This window comes from Cimex lectularius, unplaced genomic scaffold (assembly GCF_000648675.2).
Source record: "Cimex lectularius strain Harlan isolate CLEC.00 unplaced genomic scaffold, Clec_2.1 scaffold300, whole genome shotgun sequence".
Lineage (NCBI taxonomy): Eukaryota > Metazoa > Arthropoda > Insecta > Hemiptera > Cimicidae > Cimex > Cimex lectularius.
This window is the reverse complement of record NW_019392895.1, coordinates 45,592-67,915: the sequence shown is the minus strand read 5'-3', so window position 1 is coordinate 67,915 and position 22,324 is coordinate 45,592. Positions and strand designations below refer to the sequence as shown.

General features: G+C 32.5%; 1 protein-coding gene across 1 annotated transcript in view; it reads left to right on the top strand.

The window, feature by feature from the left end:
* Positions 1-22,324, top strand: part of LOC112127754 (protein APCDD1-like) — a 204,110-nt gene that overhangs the window by 155,251 nt on the left and 26,535 nt on the right. The window contains exon 3 of the mRNA XM_024229151.1: positions 4,271-4,502. Coding sequence (XP_024084919.1) covers positions 4,271-4,502 — 232 coding nt within the window. The remainder of the gene's footprint in view (positions 1-4,270; positions 4,503-22,324) is intronic.

The following is a 22,324-nucleotide window of genomic DNA, read 5'->3' as shown; positions in this document are numbered from 1 at the left end:
TTAAAGAGGGTACAGTTTTTTTTCTTGATTTGACGGAATTATTCCAACTGCTGATATTTGCTTATAATCTATGATCATGCTCTATAACAAAACTGGTTGTTAAGTGACTTACATTTTCCTATAAATGGAGGTGGCTTTACGCGCTACATCATATTTTAGGTTTATAGCTTTTGATTTTCCTTGGGACTGATGGATTCAATTGTATTTCGGCTCGTAAAACAGAACGTGGAGTCGCGTGTGTAGTAAACCGCTGAATAAATCCCGCCGTATCACCCACTTTCGACGCCGTTACCCCCCGAAATATGGTTGGTTCATGACGGTTGAAAATATCGAAAAGTCATCTTTAAATTTCTTTAAAACGTGAAACGTTTCCACAAAACTGTCATCAAAGTCAACCTTATTATACGCGCTTGCGAGGAAATTTAAATAATTCATATTTTTTGTGTAAAAGTACAAATTGTAATTCGAGAAGATCTTTGCGTTGGAAAAATTTTGATTGGTTCACAAGGAAAGCAAAACCACCTGGAGTCCGGCAAATAAATGGATTATCTTTGAAGAATGACAATTCAAATGGAATATTGTGCTGTTTTGACGTTTATTAACACACTAGTCAAAGAATTATTAGCATTATATTTCTGGTGTAGTTAAATTTATATTTTCCTTCTACCCGGTTCATGACGCATAACCTACACTGATTTATCTTGTGAAAAACTGCCAATTATATTATGTTGCGCTATAAGAATAATCGTAAAATAAAATGCGCCAGTTCCGTCGATGACTATTCCTCCAAATTCACGGTTTGGCTACTGGAGTGCGAAAATACAGGACTGGGACATGACAGACTGATTTATGATTTTTCTTAAAAAAGAAACTATTTTAGCTGGAAGATAGCATTACTATATCACTCAAAATCATAGTAATTTAAAATTATTTTATTTATTAAAATTGTAAATTTTAATAATGTGGAATTTCAGAAGACTAATCTTAGCGCGAGGTTATGTTAAACCTTTTACGATTACAGATGCCATTTATCTTGGACTAAAAAATAACACATAGTTCCAGGTTTTGGTACATTTGAGAGATTTTCCTAACCAATCTCATCATTTTTTTGATACTTGATATGTTTTTGAGCTGGATACTCAATTTTTTTGCATGATCATTTTTGCATTACCAGGAAGAGCGCATGCGGTAGGTTAGAGGTAAATTATGTTAGGATGGTTGGTATTAGGTTAGACTATGGTTAAGTTTCGTTGGGTTAAGGTAATGTTATGGTTAGGTTGGGTTAGGAAGGGTTTGAGTGGTGGCTATGGACAAGTAAGGTCAAATAGAGTTGTTTTAAGTACAGTTAGTGTTACAGAACAGTTAGGTTAAGTAAGGCTCTATCCTCTCTAATTATAGACGTCTTAGGTTAATCATTAGAAATAATTGAAGTGGGGTGAGTACATAAATTCATTTTTTGTTAAGAATATTTCTATTTATTATATTATATTTACGCGTAAGTAGCTCGATCCTTTTCAAAAAGTAGGTTAAGTAAGATTACGGTTATTGACGATTAAGGTTAGATAAAATTAGAGTTTTCGATGGTTTAGTTTAAGTTGATATAGGTTTTTGGATGAGTTAGGTTAGCCAGAGCTAGAGTTTTCTAAGGGTTAGGCTAGTGGAAATAAGGTTATGGACGGGTTAAGTTAAGTATAGTCGGGTTTAAGAAAGGCTTCGCTTAGGTAAGGTTAGCGTTATTTAAGGACAGGTGAGGTTTCATATCCATGATTCAATATTTTTCCGTGACGAACAAATACAAGTGCGATATGCAAGTTTTCCGTTGAGCATACATCAGTCTAGTTCATTGGGATTTCATCATTTATGATTTACATCTTGCTTCTTGCTGCTTCTCTGTCTATTCATAATTTCCTATTATCCTTGAATGAACCCTTTTATTTACCCTTTGAAAGATCTTTTTGTTTAAATATTCTTCTCAATTTTCCCTGAATTACCGATATAAGTTAAGAATGATTTTAATGGTAGGTCATTAGTTTTGCTACATTTGTATTAAAGTGACAATAATTTTAATAGTTAAACTATTTGAGTTGTTTTTATGTAGGGATTAAAAAAAAATGTTTATCAATGAATGAAATCCGCCATATTTGCTCAGAGAAAAAACTATAGGATATGTTGAAAGAGTAAAGCAAATAAGATTTTCAGCGTCCTTCAATATTTTTACCTAGTCTTTTTTGGTCTAAATCAAAAATTAACTGAGGTACTTGGATGTTGAATGGCGCGATTTCAACAACGTCGCACCTCCTCACACATTTCCGAGGGAATAGCGACCCCCTGAAATATACTGGAAATGGCCATCCCTCTAGGGGGTTAGGGATGGTTTGGGGGGTTAGGGTGGTGGCTGTTTACCAAATAAAAACACCGCACTGGCTCACAGGCCTTTCGACCAAACCACAGTTGGGAATGGGTTCAAATAAATGTTAACCTTGAAAGAGTTGTTAGTTCAACCGATAAGTTCACCTAATAGATGATTTTCGCATCTGCTAAAATTAAATTTGTATAAATAAATTGTTTATTTATTATTCGCAACGAACTGAACGGATATGTATTAGCCTGTCAATTGTTTGTGTAATAGACTAAACCCATAAGACTTGTGGGTGGACCCATAAGTAAGTGTTGGTCTTTAGTACTTTCTACCTTAAACGCTATCAGCTAAGAAATTTCTAATTGTTTTGAAACTCCATTTTTACTCGCTTGGTTTTAATTGTGATTTTTTTCAAGATAGTCTCTATTTACTGACACAAATCTGTCTTCTAAGCGCATCAAATTCTAACATTTTGCTGTATATGAACAGTTATTCATGGTCATTTAGTTTTCACAAAGAGATGCCAAAAAGTGGTCAATTTTGGAAAATGAAAAAGATTTTCTTAAAATCTCGCATGCCGGTTGCCAAAAATCGCGATTTTTTACTTTTTTTGCACCAATCTAAATTTCAGAAAATGTTCGCACATTATTTTGTTATTTAAAAAAAAATATACTTTTATTGTTGGGTGCTTTTTTGCACATCCGCTATTCGATAAGGGCGCTACATAAAAGTAGAATTCACCACATCTTATACTTATCAATCACAAAAATCTCTCTTTTTGACGCTCTCTATCTATCTCTATCTCTATCAGATGTCTTTCTGGTTCTTACACTATGTATATCTGTCTAACGGTCTTTTTTTTCCGTTCGTCTATCTGTCTCTCTTGTTCTCCCTTTCTCTCACACTCCCTCTCTCTCTCTCTCTCTCTCTCTCTTTTCCTCTCTCTCTCTCTCATTCATGCTCACGCTTCTTATCTGTTTGCCTTTCTGTCGATGTTGCTCTCTTCTTGCCAGCATGTTTGTCTTTTCTCTCTCTCTCTCTCTCTCTCTCTCTCTCTCTCTCTCTCTCTCTCTCTTTCAATGTCATAAGCGGTTTTGTAGAAATCGTTATCGGAGTGGGAAAATTATAACTTTCAGAAACGATTTACCGATCAGGCACGAAGTTTTACCGTTGCTTTAAGTTTTCTCAACTTTACACCTTCTACACGATTCATCTTGTAGTACGTGTGAAGCCGATAGACGATATGTTACCGCGGATCACCATAACCATCTCTAAGCAACCTTATCGTAGGGTGGAACAACTCATGTTCCAGTCAATTTTTTGATCGGTTATATTTTATTTTAATATACTATTTGTTAGACAATTGTTCTATGTTCCAATTTGTTGCTCAAACAAAAAGAAATCTACCTGCTGATCATTCATGACCCAGAAACCATGATTCGCAACTTAAAAAAAATTTTATGCGTCTGTCAGCATGCGCGTCTCTAAATAAAACGTTTGTAAGATAATAAAAATATTAATTATAACTACGGATTTTAATACGTTTTTAAATTTTTTGTTGTTTTTCTTCAGCTTCGCTTGTTTTTCTAGTGCCCTTTTGCCACTATCGTGCGTTGGTATTTAATGAAAAAGAAGGAATTGTTATTATTCGGAGATCGTGAGATGCGGTCTGGTGAGACGTAGGTTTTCGAAAAACATTTTCTTTATCGTGCCAACGTTTCGATTTTTATTGAGATCATCTTCAGGGTTCAATATGTTTGTTTTCCGTGTAGATTGTCCTTCTTGTCTGTTGTGTTGAGAGTCTGTAGTGTGAGGAAAATAATTTTTATTTTAAAAATAAACTTGTTTATTGATCATAACAGTTATTTTTTTGCGTAACAGCGGATAATGCAAAAGGATTTTTTGTTCCAGATGCGAAGTACGACCCGGGCCGGAATACCTGCTCAGGTGGCACTGGTACTCGGAAAACGGGACTTACACGCACAACACTTTCGTGTACGGTGACGAAGGCTGTACCAAAGCACTGTGGAGCCGCTGCATCAAAGGAAAATATGGTCTCAGAGGGAAATCCTGGCTTACACAAGGTGCGAGTCAAGTGGATTTCAACCTGGATGAAGTCATGTTCGTCGTCTACAGTACATCTGTGAGTATCGACGCATGGGTTATATTAAACTTTAGAATATTAAATTCACTAATTTCGTGGTCCGCTTGACCAATTAATACTTTACAATTAATTTAATATTTAGTTACCACCAATACCAATTAATCTTTAGAATATTTATTTTACCGTCTTTAGTTTTTAATTAACAATCATTTTACATAAAAATACATAATTGATAGACATCACAAATCATATATTGTTAAATTGATTACTTAAAGTCCCACTCATCCTTCAACAGGAATGTACAATTTTTTTCACTTTCCTCGAAACATGAGTCGAATACAGAGATGGTCAATCTGTTGAAAAACCTCCTTCTATTAGTATATTGTCCAACCAATCTTAATAATTTTTCCAAGATGCTATTAGGTTTGAAAATTATCAAAATTTTCTATTTTATTTCATTTTGAAAAATTAATTATATCCTTTCTGTTCTTTGTAAAGTCAAGGCCAATAACTTTCGACAATATTTTTTTTTTCTTGTTTTTATAAAGGAAGTGTTTTTCTGAACGTGTAAATTTACAGTAAACACGAATAAAAGTTTAAGTGAAGCTTGAGTTAATTGTCCAGTTTGTCATTAACAGGCCGCCTTTGAATAGTGAAATTTTCCCAGCCGTGCGGAATAGAGTGCCGGGAAATTCGGAATATCTCTTATGAAAAGCCTTTATGTAAAAATTGAATATAAATGGAAATTAAACTCTATGAAGAGGTTGAATACAACCCATAACAAAGTGCCTTGAGGGACTCGTCTACCATCTAAGAGGCAAGTCCGGTGAATTTCCCTTCCTTTTTAATTTTATCAGGACAATCGACATAATTAACTAGAAAAAACTTTTACATTGCATTTTGTAACAAGGTGGGGATGTCGGATCGCGGATTTTAATTAAACCTTTTTTATGATACTCGGTCGGAAAAATATTAGAAGTGTCCGAGTCCTTGCCGATGGGCACTAAAAACTGAGAAAAAATGTTTTAACTAAATTATTTTTGTAAGGTTGCAAGGTTCGTTTTCTTTTTATGTAAGAAAAATAATAAGGGGAGAAAAGCGAATGAAATGCGACTAGTTATATAAAAATTTAAAAAAAATGCATTCAGTACAGTAAGTCAAAAAATATTTTAGTCTCTAAATACGAATTTTTATTTAAAATATAGACAGTTTTTCTTATTCAGTAACGGGAATTTTTTTCATTTTTGGATGTGTGATGTTTTTATCCAAAGTCAACGTTATCTAACAGTTGACGGATTAAGCCAATGTTCCTCAAACATTTTACCCCCAAGAGTTTTGTATCATAAGTACACATATGTTTGAGAAACATTGTATAGCAATCTTTTGTAATTACATGGAAGTTTGGATGGTCTGTCTAGTAGTGGTAACAATAGTTTCTTATGTCTGTTTAAAGCTTGTAAATATGAATTTTGGGCGAAAAAAGGAGACTTTTTGTACTTGATGATCCAGGATCAATTTTTTTCCGGTGTGAACTTCTACTTATACTGTTATAACGCGCCTGGATTTTATCAAATGTGCAGGATAATGCAACCATTTGAAAGCTGGCTTTTCTCTTTAAAATTGTTGCAACATCTGTTAGTGTTTCTGTTATTAAATTAAAGATTATATAGAAATTAAAAAATTTAAATATTAATTAAACAAAAACAGCTTGTATTTTTATATCACCAGTTTTTTTGTAGTAGAAATGGAAAAAAACCGCTCGCTCACTGAAATTAATCGTGGCTCACCGTTCGCGCCCACCAAATCTATTTTCCACTTATTCCAAGAGTAAACTTTAGCAGGTTGTTCGAATTTCAATATACGGGGAGCTGTTAGTGAAGATATACTTCGAAAAAAGGATCTTCGATGAGGTCACAACAGAACGACAATTTTTTAAGTTTTTGCCGAGCTTTCGACGGTTATATCGTCATCATCAGGGCCTATTTATTTTACAAAAATATCGCAGTTAGAACATGTGATATTATTAAAAAAAAAAATTACAAAAACAATTATTTTTCTTACTTTAACTCGATGAATGTTGAAATATTTAACTTGAAAACAAGAAACTGCATTTATGATAAGATTATGTAAAACTAGGTGAAGTTCAATACCTAAACATTAACAATATGGGATTAATAAAAAATAAAAAACACAAAATATAAAAAGAAAGTTAAAAAATTATTATTTTTAATTAATTCCATACTGTTAATGTTTAGATACTGAGTTTCTGCTAATTTTCATCTCAGCTTGAAGTTATACTTCGTTTTACTTATTAAATCGATTATATTTAGTGATCTATTGACCAAATTACTTTTAATTAATTAATCTTTTTATGTAAGGTTTTTGGTTGAAATGAAAAAGTTAGTGCCACGAGCGGGAGTCGAACCCACGACCTTCGGCTAAATACGCCCCAGCTCTAACCACTTGAGCTACGACACTGACTTCGATCCACTAGGATACCAGCATCCCATTTGAACCTACAACCTTTCGAATTTTCCCTCCTTTTTGCCATTTTTCAAATGTCGTGTAATCAGGATTCGATTCTCGGCGACATATGAAGTGACCACAGGGAGCTGTTAGCGAAGTTATACTTCGTTTTACTTATTAAATCCATTATGTGGTCTGATTGACCAAATTACTTTTTTCAAATAATTAATATTTTTAAGTAAGGTTTTGGTTGCAAAGTTAGTGTCAGACCTTCGGCCGGAGTTTTTTAAACCTCGCAGAGCTCATATGTAAAAATAATTTTTCTTGTAACTGAATATAACCTGTATAAAAGTAAATAAGAGTTAGAGTATTACTCAAGGATGGGAAATGGGAGAAAGCATAAAGACGGATTCCAGACGGTCCTGAGAAGTGAATCAGGAGAGTGAAGAGCGACTGGAGCGGAGAGTGGCTAAGGGTAAAGTCAATTGCTAAGTGACTGAGTGGCAAAGACCAAATTCAAAACTGAGTGGCAATCGCCGAGTGGTATTAGAGTGAAGGGAACATAAGAGCTACCTCTCTTTTTTCCCCCAGACGGTTCATCGCTCGGTTGGTAATGTGCGTTTACTCTTTTGATCATCATCACTAATTCACAGAAACGTTTTTGCTATTACTTGTAGATACTAAAATTCCAAACCCTTCAAATGTTTACAGGCTGAATCGTTTTAAAGTTATCAACATTTTGGTCTTTTGAAAAAAAAGTTTAGAAGAATTTCGAAAACGCATTAGCAATTTTATCGATTTTTATAAAAATTTGTATTCAGGCATTCTTTTATAAACAAAAAACTTCTATAATTTTTGTCTTCATAATATATGATATATTATACTATTTAACTAAGTGACTAAATCACAGAGTATGTACTAGGTCACAATTTATAATACTATGACTTGCTGCAACATACAATTTTCACACAGAAATAAAATTTAATGTAAAACCGTTTTTTTGGCTCCAAGGGCCCATTGACAAGAACGCTTCGACAAACGTCAGTATTTTTTACCTAGTATTACAATAAAAAGTTTTAATAAAATCAGCCATCTCACCCTCACGTATTCTTCCTTTATCATAAATCACAAAACCTTCTTTATTAACGTATATTAATGAAAATATAACTTTTTATTTTATAAACTAGCATAGTTTAATAAGAGACATGCGATGCTATTAGAATTTATACGATTTTTGTTTGAATGGTGTAAGACAGTCAAAGTCATTTCCTGAAAAGTTCTTGACTCACAAGTAAATCCCCTTTTCTAAAGGGCGTGATGTGACTCTCAAATCGATTCGGATTATGTTCTGAAATGAATCTGAATGTTTACCTACGAGTTTCGTATTTGACTCGCAAGGATTACACCCCAGGGTAATATAAACATTGTTCCATTATTCATGAGATTTTATACATACGATATAAAATTTATATTATTGGAATTTTTAAATAACTTTATGTGAAAAATTGATGATTTTGTATGATTAGGCTAAACCCTCATGACTTATGAGTATTGCGGAAGTGTTGGTCTTAAGCGTTATTTAGGTATATGTTATTTTTAATATTGTACAACATTATAATTGCTACTTGTTCATCCATAGCTGGTTTTATTTAAAAAAATTTAAGAACATAAATTATAAAAATTTACCATCTGTTGAAGGAAATTGAGTAAGACAAATCTATCATTATAGAAAATTGTCGACTTATTTTCCCCGACAGTAATGAATGTCATATTTTTTCCAATTGTCGTAAAGATACGGTAATAAATTTAAAGGAAGATTGAGAAGTTAATCCCCTGAGTTTGACAGTTAATTAGGAACAAGTTGGCCTGTTAGTTAAAAGTTTTCCGTCCGACCTCGACACCGGGAGTGGATACTCTCGATTTTATTTGTGCACCGACGCCCTGTTCGACTCTTAGGGGCGAACTTTACTCGAAAATGCAAAGCGATCGTGAACTTTTTCTCCGGGGGATTACCAATTCAAACCGGGTTGTTAACAGTTCAAAAGTCCATCGATAGTCTGATGGCTTGGACGTCGAGGAAATTGCGAACCCGAGTGTAATTCGCTGAAGTTTTAAATCGTAAAACTGGTTGGGAAAACAAAAATTTCATTTTATCACCTACTGTATAAATGAATTGTTTACTAACGTAAACAATTTTTGAAATTATTTCATCGTATTTTGTACAACTTATAATTTACAATGTTTCTCAAATTTTTTCAGATCCAAACTTTAAAAAAAATTTATTACCATAATTTTCATTAAATCAATAAAAAATAAAAGGTATTTTTAAAACTTTCATTAAGAAACTTTCCAATCCAATCCAAGTGTGCTTTAATTTCATTACCCCCAGACCAAACAAACCACTTTAAAACGTCTGTTCTATAAGTTCATGAGGAAATCCTTTGTATACGGTCTGCCAGGAGTTTGTCATTATATCAGAAGTACTGTACAGAATTGATAGGAATGTTTGCAGTGAAAAGAGAATGGGGCCAAGGATGCTGCGTTGCAGAACCCGCTTCGGCACAGTGGTTGAAAAAGAAGGATTTTTAGACTCGTACTTCAAACTACTTATCGGATTGAATGTTAAATTAATAAGTTAGTAGAATGAAGGCTTTTTCTTCAGGAAAGCAAGCGAATAGCATTCCTCCCACTCAAGGGAAGATAGGATGATGTCTACCATCCTGTGTTTTGGTTGAATAATAGAGTGGTGATGCCTGAACAATAATTGAAGGAGTGAAAAGACTTTGGACTTTTCAATAATAAGATGTTTCACGAATGATTCAAGCATTTTACTAGTACTGTAGGTAGAATGAGGGAGATCTGACTTAGAAAACTAAGGTTTTCCAGGTTCGGAAAAGTGTTTTATCATTAATCATTTCCGTTAGATTAAGATGTAGAATTTAAAGATTGAGTCTAAATAATAAGAAAAATTATAGCTTTTTGAGGAAGATTTGAGAGAATTTTTATAGGAAGAATTTTTTTACTGTTTAATATAGATGTTTTTCACCACAAGCGACCCAAGTGCTGTCCAGTTTATAGAAACCGATTGTTTTTTTCGCAGTTCAGAGTGATTTGTCTTGCTTAGGATGAATGGAGTGTTCTGTTCAAATTTCTTTTCTGAGTAATTCCAGCCTTTTTCAAAATTGTTTTGTCAGAAGAGAGTAACGAGGTAGGTGATGGTCATGTTTTGTGTACTCATTAGTACTGTTTCGTCTATTTGTCAAAAAAAAGTTATAAATAATACAAAAATTGTAGAATTAATAAAATACTTGCCAGTTTAAAATAGTTGAAAATTCACCGAACTAGCAAATTCTTTACAATCGGCTTGGAAAGAAACAATTTCTAAAGTTACAGCTGAAGGTGAAAAGGAAGAGTTTTCAAGCTGATCAGGTAGGAAAAGTAGGAAGAGGATTATTCTAAAAAGAAAAAAATTCTACCATAAGAATAAAACAGCCTTCCAATGATTTTTTACTCTTGAAATAAGCTACTAACTTTAAGAATAATTTACATAGGAAATTTAACTTCGGACAGAAATAGTTTTTCTTTTATTAGACCTTGACAACTGTGTAATTACTGGAATCTTAAGGAATGGTCAGAAATTACAGGAAATGAAGTAATAGGGATTATACTGGCCATGAAAGAATTTCGACTAATTAAACCCACATAGATCATATATATTTCATGTAACTAGAAAATATAAAATAAGCCTAATGAAAGTACGAATTTAATTGAGGGATATTGATGTTTTGGGATCAGGGATGTGGTCCAATAATGTCAATTATTGCACTACCGCCAAGCTTTTGGCATTTATTCCTTCTTCAGTGCTCGACATTCATAAACACTTGTTAATATCAATATATTATAATAATTTGACTTAAAATAGTCCCCATTTTCTATTTTTATTTACTTCCTTAGGCCCAAAGTCAGTTCTTAAATTTATGTATGCAGGTACATTTTAGAACCTTTTTATTGTTTTTACAAGTACTACCCTAATTAAATAGTGTCTAAGCCGAAAGCTTCGCTGTAGAGCAATAATTGTCATTCTTGGACTACATCTCTGATCCCAACTTTGGAAACTTTCTTGTCCATGTCTTCTTTTAGCAGAATGATTCAAGAAATGGTGAATCAGACTCAACTAAAACAAATCCCAGTAAATAACCCTCACCCCTCCAATCTACTGAAAGAATGTTACCTAATTAAATGCTGGAGCATCTCTTCCGCAGAGCAGCATCCTATATCCTATTCTTTTCATTATACGCACGGTTTTACCAGGATAGAACATTGCCAAATTCCGATCCGCCATTCTTTCAACAAACCTCGATCCAAATTTCCTCAGATACCCCCACGACTATCTTTTTGGAACGGAAGAATGGTTTAACGAAATATCAAAATCAACGAAACTAATCCAAGAAAATAACCTTCAATCTTACTCTTATCACCTCTCCTCTAATCTATTACGGCTGTATTCCTCTTTTGGACTTAACAGATACCTTAAATTTGTTTTAAATAATCAAAACACTTTACAAATTCTAAAGTGTTCTGCACTTATTCCCTCATTCTAAAAACCTATTTGTCCATGCGCCGTCTCTCCCATCCACTATGCCTAAGCTGGTTTCCGCAAGGCAGCATCCTAGGTCCCATTCTCGTTTTCATTACTCAAACGCACAATTCAGTCGCGATATAACACCTACCGGATGCCGATTTGCCATTCTTTCTGCAAACCCGGACTCAAAAACCTTAAGAAAAATTCCAGGGTTATTTTCCTTTTTGGAAGAATGCTGCAAGAAAACGAGGATCAGACTGAATGAAACCAACTCCCAGCAATAGCCTTCTACTTTCCTTCATTTTATTTTTAATTAATTGATTGCTTCTGTACTTTTATAACCTTATAAAATTCAATAGCACAACAACGTTGCTTGTAGTGCTCAAATGCAGTAATAACATATCTAAAAAATTTCACTTTTTTGCAATTTTAGTCTAATTTAATTGCAATTTTGGTTCTTTTCTGGCAGGTTTAAATCAAACTGTGAACTTTTGCCATTAAAGTGTGACACTAAATTCAATTAGCGATGTTATTTCCATCTGGGCACATTTACCCATCATACGACTGTTCTGAGTATCGTCTTTCTTTGATTTTTTTTTCAGTTAGTTTCATCTGTCTTTTTTATATTATAATTACCCATTATAACTTTTTTACAGTGATTTTATAATTTTTTCTCATACTTTCAAGGTATAAATAAAGAAGGATTTTGAAAGAAAAACTTTAGCGATCTATTTAGGAATCTAGTCATGCATTTTCTAACGAATTGATATACCTGAATTGACATTTAAAAAAAGTATTCTACTTGCCGTTATTACGCTAGATATAGGTCAGGTTGTTTAGTTCGTTAATCTCATGTGTTTTACTTACCAAGTACACCCATACATTGTAGCGAGAGAACCATGAAGGCAAAAACTTCTACCTTTTGGTTATACAATTCAACAAAAATATACGATCCAGGAGTACAGACTATTCAAAATTGCCCAACTGGCAACGCTCTAAAGCTCTATTATGTTGAATTAAAAATTTATGAAATAAATAAAAAATAAAAACCACTCGGACAACTGCCACCCGGTAAACACCCATAAAAGATATTCAACCCCAAAACTTAAATAGACGGCGCGCCGATCCCCTCCGCTTTAATAATGGAACCATTCATAAAAAGCTCCGAGGTGAGGACTGTCATTTTCCCAGCTGGCAAACTCTCTGGGGGAATTAGGACCTCAAAGTGACGATATAGAGTTTGAATCCCGCTTCCCTATCTCTTCCGCATTGATGCGAACGGTTTCATAATAGGCCCCGGTTAATTATGCGCGTTTCGTGGTAGTCCAAAGTCGCATGGCCGTAATCTAATCAAGTTCCTAAAAATACTTTTTTACTTCTTCATTTCGAGTTTCAATGGTCAAAGCAAATAATTACATATGGTATCTACACAATAGTTTCACCCCTGTTTTTTTTTAACTACCCAGCCTATGAAAAAAAAAACTAAACTAATATAAAATCGGTAATCTAGTAGATGTGATCTATACAGACTTATCCCTCTTTGACGGACTAAATATTTCTTGTCTCCTAGCGTTTCTCAGGGTTCAATCTTAAATCCTCTTTTATTATTGTTATTCATTATGTTGAATCTATATCTAACGGGATAAAATTACTTTTCTAGGCAGATAGTTTAACGTTTCTTTTTTCTTTAAAGGGTATCGTGAATTTTTTTTATAACAAGTTCTTACAAGCCCGTGACAAAATGAATATGGACGTCAGTTTGGATAGTTTATCGGAGACGTTGAAGGAAACATCAAGGATTTTAGGATTTTGTATCAGAGAAGATGTGTCGAATTTCGACCCCATTTTAAACAAACCTTCGATCGAAAGTAACAACCAGGTTGCTCAGGAAACTCAACTGCAGCCATCCATGAATATATGTAATACCTTATTATAAGAGCTTTGAGGAAAGGATGGTATCATAACCCTTGTTTTCTAGTGTCCATCATTTCCAAACCCTTCGCCCCGTTTATAAGAGAATCTTTACTGAACCTGCTGGTCACACGGTGTCTGTTAGTCGACTTTACATTATCCAAAAGAGGATTAACGCTTCGAATGCTTAGCTTAAGCATTGTTGGAAGGAGAGTACAAAAAGATCAAAGAAGGCAACAGAAGCAGGGCTTGACTTGCCCTGAATAATTTCAAAATATTGTTCTGTTATACGTGAGAACATAAATCTGTGAGAGATTTTGCTAATTTGTATTTTGTCTTTTGAATGACATACAATTGTCGAGAGCAATGAAACCAAACCGTTTTCATAAATGAAGAAAAAGACAGGACCTATTAGCGAGCCCTGTGGTACCCCATGCCTAACAGTTCCCATTAATAAGGGAACATGAACTATTTCTTAAGGCGTGTGTGATATTATTAAGTGGATTCTAGTAAAAATAATGTTTATGAAAATATTACACCCTTCGGAAACTTTTCCCCACGTTGGGCTGCAAAAAGGTCACTGCAATTTAATTGAAGTTCAAAAACTTGAAACTTACAATTTGGGTTGTTTTGTGTAAAAAAGTCGAATTTAAAACAATGTTGAAAGCGTTTTCCGGTGTCTGGTTTATTATGTCATTTTTACATATTTAAAGTTTTTCTGAAACGGTTTTCCGATTTTTTGCAATTTTTTATAAGATCAAATGAATTTGAAAAATCTGAAAATAAAAATTTCATTGCTATTTGATAAAAACACGATTTTTCGTTTTAATTTTTTAAAAAAATTGAAGAAAAAACACTGTTATTAATGCACTGTTTGAAAGTAGAACTTGTGCAAAAAAATTAAATTAAAATTAATTTAAATTATTTTTTAAGTTGAGTTGTTTTTGGAAAATACCTTGGGGCATTAGAAATCTTGGTATGAATAAGTAAATGCTAAATAGTTCCATTATTTTTTCAACCATTACTCTATAATGGTGAACATTATATAACTATGACTAATTTAGTTATATTTCTGTCATATTATGAATAACTAAAGTGCAAATACAGGTTATGATAAAATAATTCACGTCATAGTCTAAACCTATTTTTTAAACTATTTTGTCGTTTTTATTATTTTAAAGTACATTAGATATAATTTTTCATTAACGAAGTTTTATGTACTTTATACTATATTATGTTAATTAAATTGTCAATTTTTGCAACTTATTTCAAGGAATTAAACGTTGGAGGGTACTTAGTAAAATGAAATCGTGTTATCGACATAATTTACCTTTTTTATTATGGAGAAGTAAATGATATTTTCTGGGATTTAGTTTTGTTGAGTCTGTGTCTTCATTGATTGCATTCGTCCAAACAGAAGAGATATTACTATAGGTTTTTTAACGCGAAGGGTTTATTAATGGAGGTACTGTATGCATGCGAGATGATTACTGTCTGCAGATTAATTTGTTCTTTCTCAATATATAATTAATAAAAGGGGCCCGACAATGCTGCCTTCCGCATGTGGATGAAGAAAAAGAATGGTTCAATTCGTACTTGATGAATATGATGGATATGAATTGATAAGTAAAACGAAGGATTCCATTGAGTTTATAATATTTTTTTTTAAATAAAAACAGATTTTGTAAAAATGCCCTTCCCATAAATACTTGTAAGGTTTTTTGTATCTATGACACTTGGCTCTGAGGAAAAAAAATAAAATAAGTCTGCTAAGGTAACATTTTCAAAGTGAGTATGTAATAAATTTAATAAACAAGAAGAAATGTACATATTTTATAATAGCTTAAACTTTGGGTGTTTTCTAGCTAAAATGGCGTAACTGGTAATTTCACAATGCTGAATTCATTGATTAATACAAGCTGAGGATATTTTTGAAGTTTAATACGTTCAATTTGTCGGTTAAACTATCAAATTCCATTTTAATTGGAATGGCCGTTGAATTAAAAACGGTCGACAAAGGTAGAAAAAAAATGCTTTTTTTCTTTTTTTTCAATTTTCCAACCAATTATAATGAAATCTTACAATATTTGAGGTCTTGTTAAAAAACCCATTAATGACGACGGTTCTCCCGGAATGGAAAACAACATTTACGCTAAGTTAGAGGGAAATCTTATTTTCAAGAAATTGTAAACTCCCATTGCATACGAATGGTTGTGATATTGAGAATGAGCCCATTTCACGGCTAACGCCCTAATAATCCTCACGAGACCGTTTCTGGGCCCAGAGAAAACAACCCTTTAAATTTCCCTTTAATAAAAAAAGTGGCGGGGAAGGCTGGCTATTAAAAAAGATTAAATTAAATTATTCTGCCTTTAGTTTCAATAAAAGACTCTTATAAAAAATATTAAAGTACAGAGCCAAGTTAATACATTGGCAAAAAATTTATGATCATCACTTGAAACATAAAATATATTGAAGTATACATAAGCTTCTGTAAAACCAAACAATCTAATATTTAGGCAAACTAAAACGGTTTCATTGTGGTTTAACCAGTCAGTTTGATTTCTATTTTTTACTTTTAACAATACTGTGACAATCGTACCAATTCATGCTCAAAACATTTTTAAAAGTAAAAGGCACAAAGTGAACTTTTTGCTATTAAAAAATGAGATTTGACACGCTTTATTTTAAACGTTCGCAACAAAAATAATAAGAGAAGCAATGTGGATCGAGGAAAAATAGGAAGGCTTAACTGTGTCATCTTTCAAGTCCTAAATATCACGACGAAACGATCCCAGTTTCCAACAACTAGGCCATTTTACACTCAGTATCAATAAAACTCTCACATAAATTTAAACAAAACGGACAGTAAATAAAACTGGTAGGGTGTCAGGTCCTGAATACACGAAGGGCTCTTTTCCAAACTTGTAACACTTATTAGCTATGGGGTTTTAGAGTGTCAACTTATCTCCAGTTTTTCGACGGTTATATATTCCGGACACGTACGCTACCAACTTCCATGGCTAATTTGTACTAAAAGTTACATATTTTATTCACAGTGGATGAGGAGCGAAGCGTATGATTTTTTTAATGAAAAAAGAAGAGTTCATTTTAAGTATAATGCATAAAATATGTTCCACATTGTGGTACGTATTAATCTAGTAATTTTATAATTAGTCATACTTTGAGCTGTACAAATGCATTTTTTCATACTCCTGATGAGTTTATATAAAATTAATTCATCACATAAATCAAGTGTAATCCGCATTTTCGCTTTGTCAGTCTGTTCAATTTATTATTCGTTAAATTATGTGGTAGTGTTCGGGGTGATGGACTGTTGACGGCGGTTTGATCAAAATTGATCACCTCTGTTCACCCCCTGCTCGTTATTTCCTTCTTGTTAGACTTGTTTCGACTCAGAACACCACTCTCAGCTGTGACAAATCCAATGATTTTGAAGGATTGCGTAAATTAAAAACAACGTATGAAGTTTAAACATATTTTTAAGGGTTGTGAGATTTAATTTTTATAAAAGCTTTACACGACTCTATTTTAATTTTAGGCCTACATGCTAACGTCTTACTAGTATCACCCTTGGTTTTCTTAAAAATACTCAACCTAACAAAATTAAACAATAATATTTACACTTCCTTTTAAACTCACTTTTAACTATTGTATGTTGACACCCAACAAAATCATAAATGTAAAAGTGAGGTAATTAATTTGTTGAAATTATTTTTCATTACTACTGAAACTACTAAATATTTATATATTCTTTTTCCGTCATATTAACGAATTTTAATTTCAAACCAACCTTTTATGCAACAATACAACCTTTTTTAATTTCAAATTTAAGCTTTTTAATATCACGTAAAGCGCATGTAAGCACGTACAGTAAAATTCCTGCATTTCAATCAGAAATAAAATAATTTAGCTCGTACAAGACTATATGAAAATTAATTACAGTTAGAAGAAAAATTATATATAAACGAACGATACTTCATTTAATTTGCGACTCTTTTTAAATTTGAAACAAAAGGGTTCTTAGAAGATCATATAAACCTTCATTCCGATTAAAATCAAAATTACATCAAATTAAATTTAAATTTTGAAATAAAAAAAAACCTTTGGTTTTTCATTTACAACTTTATTTTTGTGTTTAATTTTTAAAACATTTAATTTCAACTGCAATTATTTTTCCTATAGTTTTAAACATATAAATTGTTTTAAATTAAAAATAATCTCAAATTACAATTTTAATTTTACAATATTTTTCCTGTAGTTGCTAAAAGTACTGTTATTTTACATTTTTTAAAAATCCCAAACTAAAATAAAACTACTTTTTTTCAATATATACTTTCTCATATTTTTAATTTTATTTGAAATTACTTTTTATCTGATCATTATATAAGATCCTAGCTATTTTTATAATAAAGAAATCCCAAAATATCATTTGTTTTTATATGTCATTTTATATCATTTTTAATTTTAATTGTAATCAATTTACGTATGCTCTTCCAAGAGCCCAAATTATTTTACATTTAATTTTTTGTTAAATGCTGAAAATGTAGTTTATGTTCTGCATTTCGCCACCCAAAGATTTAATGATGTTATGAAAGTGGTTAAATTTTCAAGTATAACAAGTTAATTTGAAATTAAAACCATTAATCCAAAATTAGAAAAGGTTAATTAGAAACTGTAAAAAAATATCTAGAAACTGAAAAGTGTTAATTTGAAAATTCAAAAGTTTAATTAGAAGCTAAAAAGAGTTAATTTGATGCAAAAACAGTTGATTTAAAATTAAAATGAGTTAATTTGATTTAAAAAAGGTTTAATTTGAAACTAACCAAGCTTATTGTAAATTTAATGTGTTAACTTGTTGTAAAAAATCGTTAATTTTTAAAGTTAAATTTATGTCTAAAAGGTGTATATCTTAACAACTGAACGAAGAAAAAGTGATAATTTTTTCTACTAGCTCAAATGTACGGAAATTCTTTTCAAAAATAAATACTTCAATGCTTCGTTTAACCAAAACGAATTAATTTAATTTTTAATCTTTAATCAAAAAATTTCCATTTTTGATGACTCTTCTTAGTTTCTCAAAGGGATGAGGCTAAATTGAATCATCCCTTATCTCGAGCGATGTTAAACAGCCTGTCTTCTGGGGTTTCTCTGGTTGTGAAGTTTACTTACGCGAGAGTTAAACCGTTTGAGTTTTGCGATGTGTCAACCTCAATGAGTGCTTGAAATCGGCTGTTGAGTCGAGTTTCTGTCTTCCGTCTCGAACTTATTGAAGCCCCCCCCCATTTCCGCAATTTGGTGAAAGTTCAAAAGATCGCCTACACGCCCACTCTTGGCGAAACTGTCCCACTCTTTCCCGTATTGTATCGATCAGGACAACGCATATTTGACCGCTGGGTCTGTACTTCCTATTAAAACATCAAACCCTAAAATTTAACGGCAATCATACATTATATTGCGTCATATTTTTCAAGGTCATAAATAATTATTTTATGCGTGGTTATGACGTTAGTCTGCCAAAACGGCGCTGAAGACCAACACTTCTGCTACACTTGCAAGCCGTGCGCGTTCTACACGCGAACCTTTATTAAAGCGGGTTGCAGGATGTTTTTCTGACAAACAACTGTTTTTAACTATTTTTTGCTCAATAGATATTAATTTTGGCATGCATTTTGTTTTTAGGTGGACCCATATTTTCCATATTGCTATCAACCCTAAAATTTTACCATAGCAAAAATATTTATAAAATTAATTATGCTTTATGTGTAAGATATTGGTTGAGGTAAAAAAGTCAGTGTCACGAGCGCGATTCAAACCCACGACCTTTGGCCAAATACGCCGCTGCTCTACGACTTGAGCTATTGTGACTTCGATCCTCTCGGACACCAACTCTCCTTCTCAACCTACTACCGTTCGAATTTTCCTTCTTTTTGCAATTTTAAAGGTCGTGGGTTCGAATCCCGCTCGTGACATTGACTTTTTTATCTCAACCAAGACCTTACATAAAAAGAATAATTAATTGAAATAAGTAACTTGGTCGATTCACCACTTAAACATAAATGGTTTGCCATTTATAAAATATTGAAAGCAACAAAAATACAAAGATATATTTAACGGAAACGGGTACCGCTTTGATAAAACGTTTTTAAGAGTTGCTATTATAGAAAGGTCAAGGGTAAAGCACAAACGATGAGTACTTTTATTACATAGTATTTTTTTTTTTTTTTTTTTTGCGTTATGAACTATGCATATTAGCCATGTGACAAATTCGTATATGTGTGTTCAAATTTGGGGGGTTATTGGGAAAAAAGGGCCAGGGGCAACGGTGGGAATCGAACCCACGACCGCGGCGTGAGAGTCTCTCATGCTAACCACTCGGCTACCGCGGTCCCCCTAATTTTCCTACTATAAATTCTTTTAGCACAAAAAATAGTCTGCTTCCACCGATAAGAAGAAAATGCGGTCAAGTAAGCATCAAATAGAAGAGGTTGAGATGGGGAGTTGATGTCCGAGTGGATCGAGGTCATAATAGCTCAGGTGGTAGAACAGCGGCGTATCTAGCCGAAGGTCGTGGGTTCGAATCCCTCTCGTGCCATTAGCTTTTTTTCATCTCAACTAAAAACCTTAATTAATTGTAATGTTTAATTGGTCAAGCGGACCACGAAATTAGTGAATTTAATGAATTAACTGAAGTACACTTCACTAAAGCTCTCCGTCGCCATTTCAATTGTCGTCGAGAATCCAAACCGTTACACGACATTTGAAAAATGGCAAAAGGAGGGAAAACTCAAAAGGTGGGGTTGAGATGGGGAGTTGATATCCGAGTGGATCGAGGTCACGATAGCTCAGGTGGTAGAGCAGCGGCGTATCTAGCCGAAGGTCGTGAGTTCGAATCCCTCTCGTGCCATTAGCTTTTTTTTATCTCAACTAAAAACCTTAATTAATTGCAATCAAATAGAAAGTTTTTCATTTTTTATTTTCCTTGTTATACTGTAAATTAAATTATAAATTTAAGTATTTTTTTTAATTTACCTTTCAGAGTAATCCTCTATTGGATATTTTCTGAACGTAAAGTAATTTTATTTGAAAATTTTGAACAAAAATATTATTATTACTTATTTTGTAGATAAAAAATACTTGGATCTATTTAGACACATGTCGTAATTTTTTTTAAAGAACAAATTTTTTGGCATTTTTCAATACAATAAGTGCTAACATAAGTTGCCATACCAACTGAGGTAAAAAAAAAGAATTGGCTTTGCCCTATTTCTCTTACCCAGATCTATTTCCCTTCGTCTATTATGTAATATTAAAAAAAAAAAATTATGGGTGCCATAAACATTGTTGTTGGCATCTGTGTAGCCAATGTCATTTCATGAATGTTTGTTTAATCAATCATTTCAAAACAAACAAAAATATTATTGTGGTTTTGCGGTTACAAAAAAATGTTGGGTCCAAATAGACCGCCACGGCGGTTCGCGTTACATTTTTTACCGACGGGGGCGTGAGTGCTAATCATATTTTTTAATAATTTCTCATAAAATAAACAAAGCAAAATGCTCTTCATTTTTATTAATCCATTTATTTTACATTTCTGTAATAGAAAGGGTGTTCGGTTACTCGTACCACTACTTTGCCAGTACATTCTACATTCAAATCAAAATATTCTTTTTACAGATTTTTTTAAATATATTACGACCTTTAAATAAACAATGATAACTCTAAACTCAAAGGTTTGGAATAAAGTCTTTTATACCATTCAAAACTACGTTAAATTTCAAATAAGATGTGATCAATACTAAACTTGTAAACGTTGGTGAAGTAAGCGTTTTAGTAGCCAGAACATTTTTTCAAAGTTGGAAAACTTACTATGGTGATTCTAAACTATTATTTCCAAACCTAGAGACCAGTAAATTTCAAAAAACGTACTCCATTTTAATTTTGTAGTGTTGCTTTTTTAATTACTCTTCTCGAAAATAAAGAAATTGTTGAAAGAAAAGGAAAAAACTGTGATTGACGGATTGATAAGGTGGAAAAATTAATACTAATAAAAAAAATTAAAAAACAACCAAATTTTGAATAAGTGAACTAGAAACATTTTGAATCTTCAAGCTATTTTAGTCCGAACAATAATCCTTTAGTAGTCATAATAATGAATAAAGTGTTTACTTATTTTTTTAATTTTTGTTAGTTTTTGTTACTTCCTTTTTTATTATTTATGCACTATTTCGGGTTCGAACCCAAATTAAAAAATGTTTAATAAATTCATTCAAAATTTCCTTAACTTTATTTTATTTTTTTACCCTTTCCTCCTTACCAATCCGTCAAGTATGGTTTTCCCTTTCCTTCATCCAGTTCTTCATCTTTGAAAAAAGTAATTAAAAAAAACAATACACCACAAAAAACAAAATTGAATGGAGTCCGTTTTCTGAAATTTTCTGGTCTCTAGGTTTGGAAATAGTAGTTTACAATCATCGTAGTAAGTTTTTCAACTAAAAAAAAAATATTTTTGAAAGTACTGGCTTATTTCACGAACATTTACAAGTTTAGGATTGATCATAACTTATTGAAAATTTAGCCTAGTTGTTAATGGTATTAACGGATTGTCCAAAATCTTTTAGTTTTGGAGTTATCACTGTTTATTTGAAGCAAAGTCGTGATCTTAAAACGTGAACTGTTGAGATTCGGACCATAGTTAATTAAGACTTTTTGGTTCTATTTTGAATGTAGATTCTACTGGCAAAGTTGGCAACACGAATAGGCGAACACCCCGTATTGTTTAGTGTTTGCATGTGACTATTGAAAAATTGTGCTAGCTTGAGTGGCAAGGGGTAATTACAAAAAGTAGCAGTCACGCAGAAAGACAAATAGCTATCTCTCG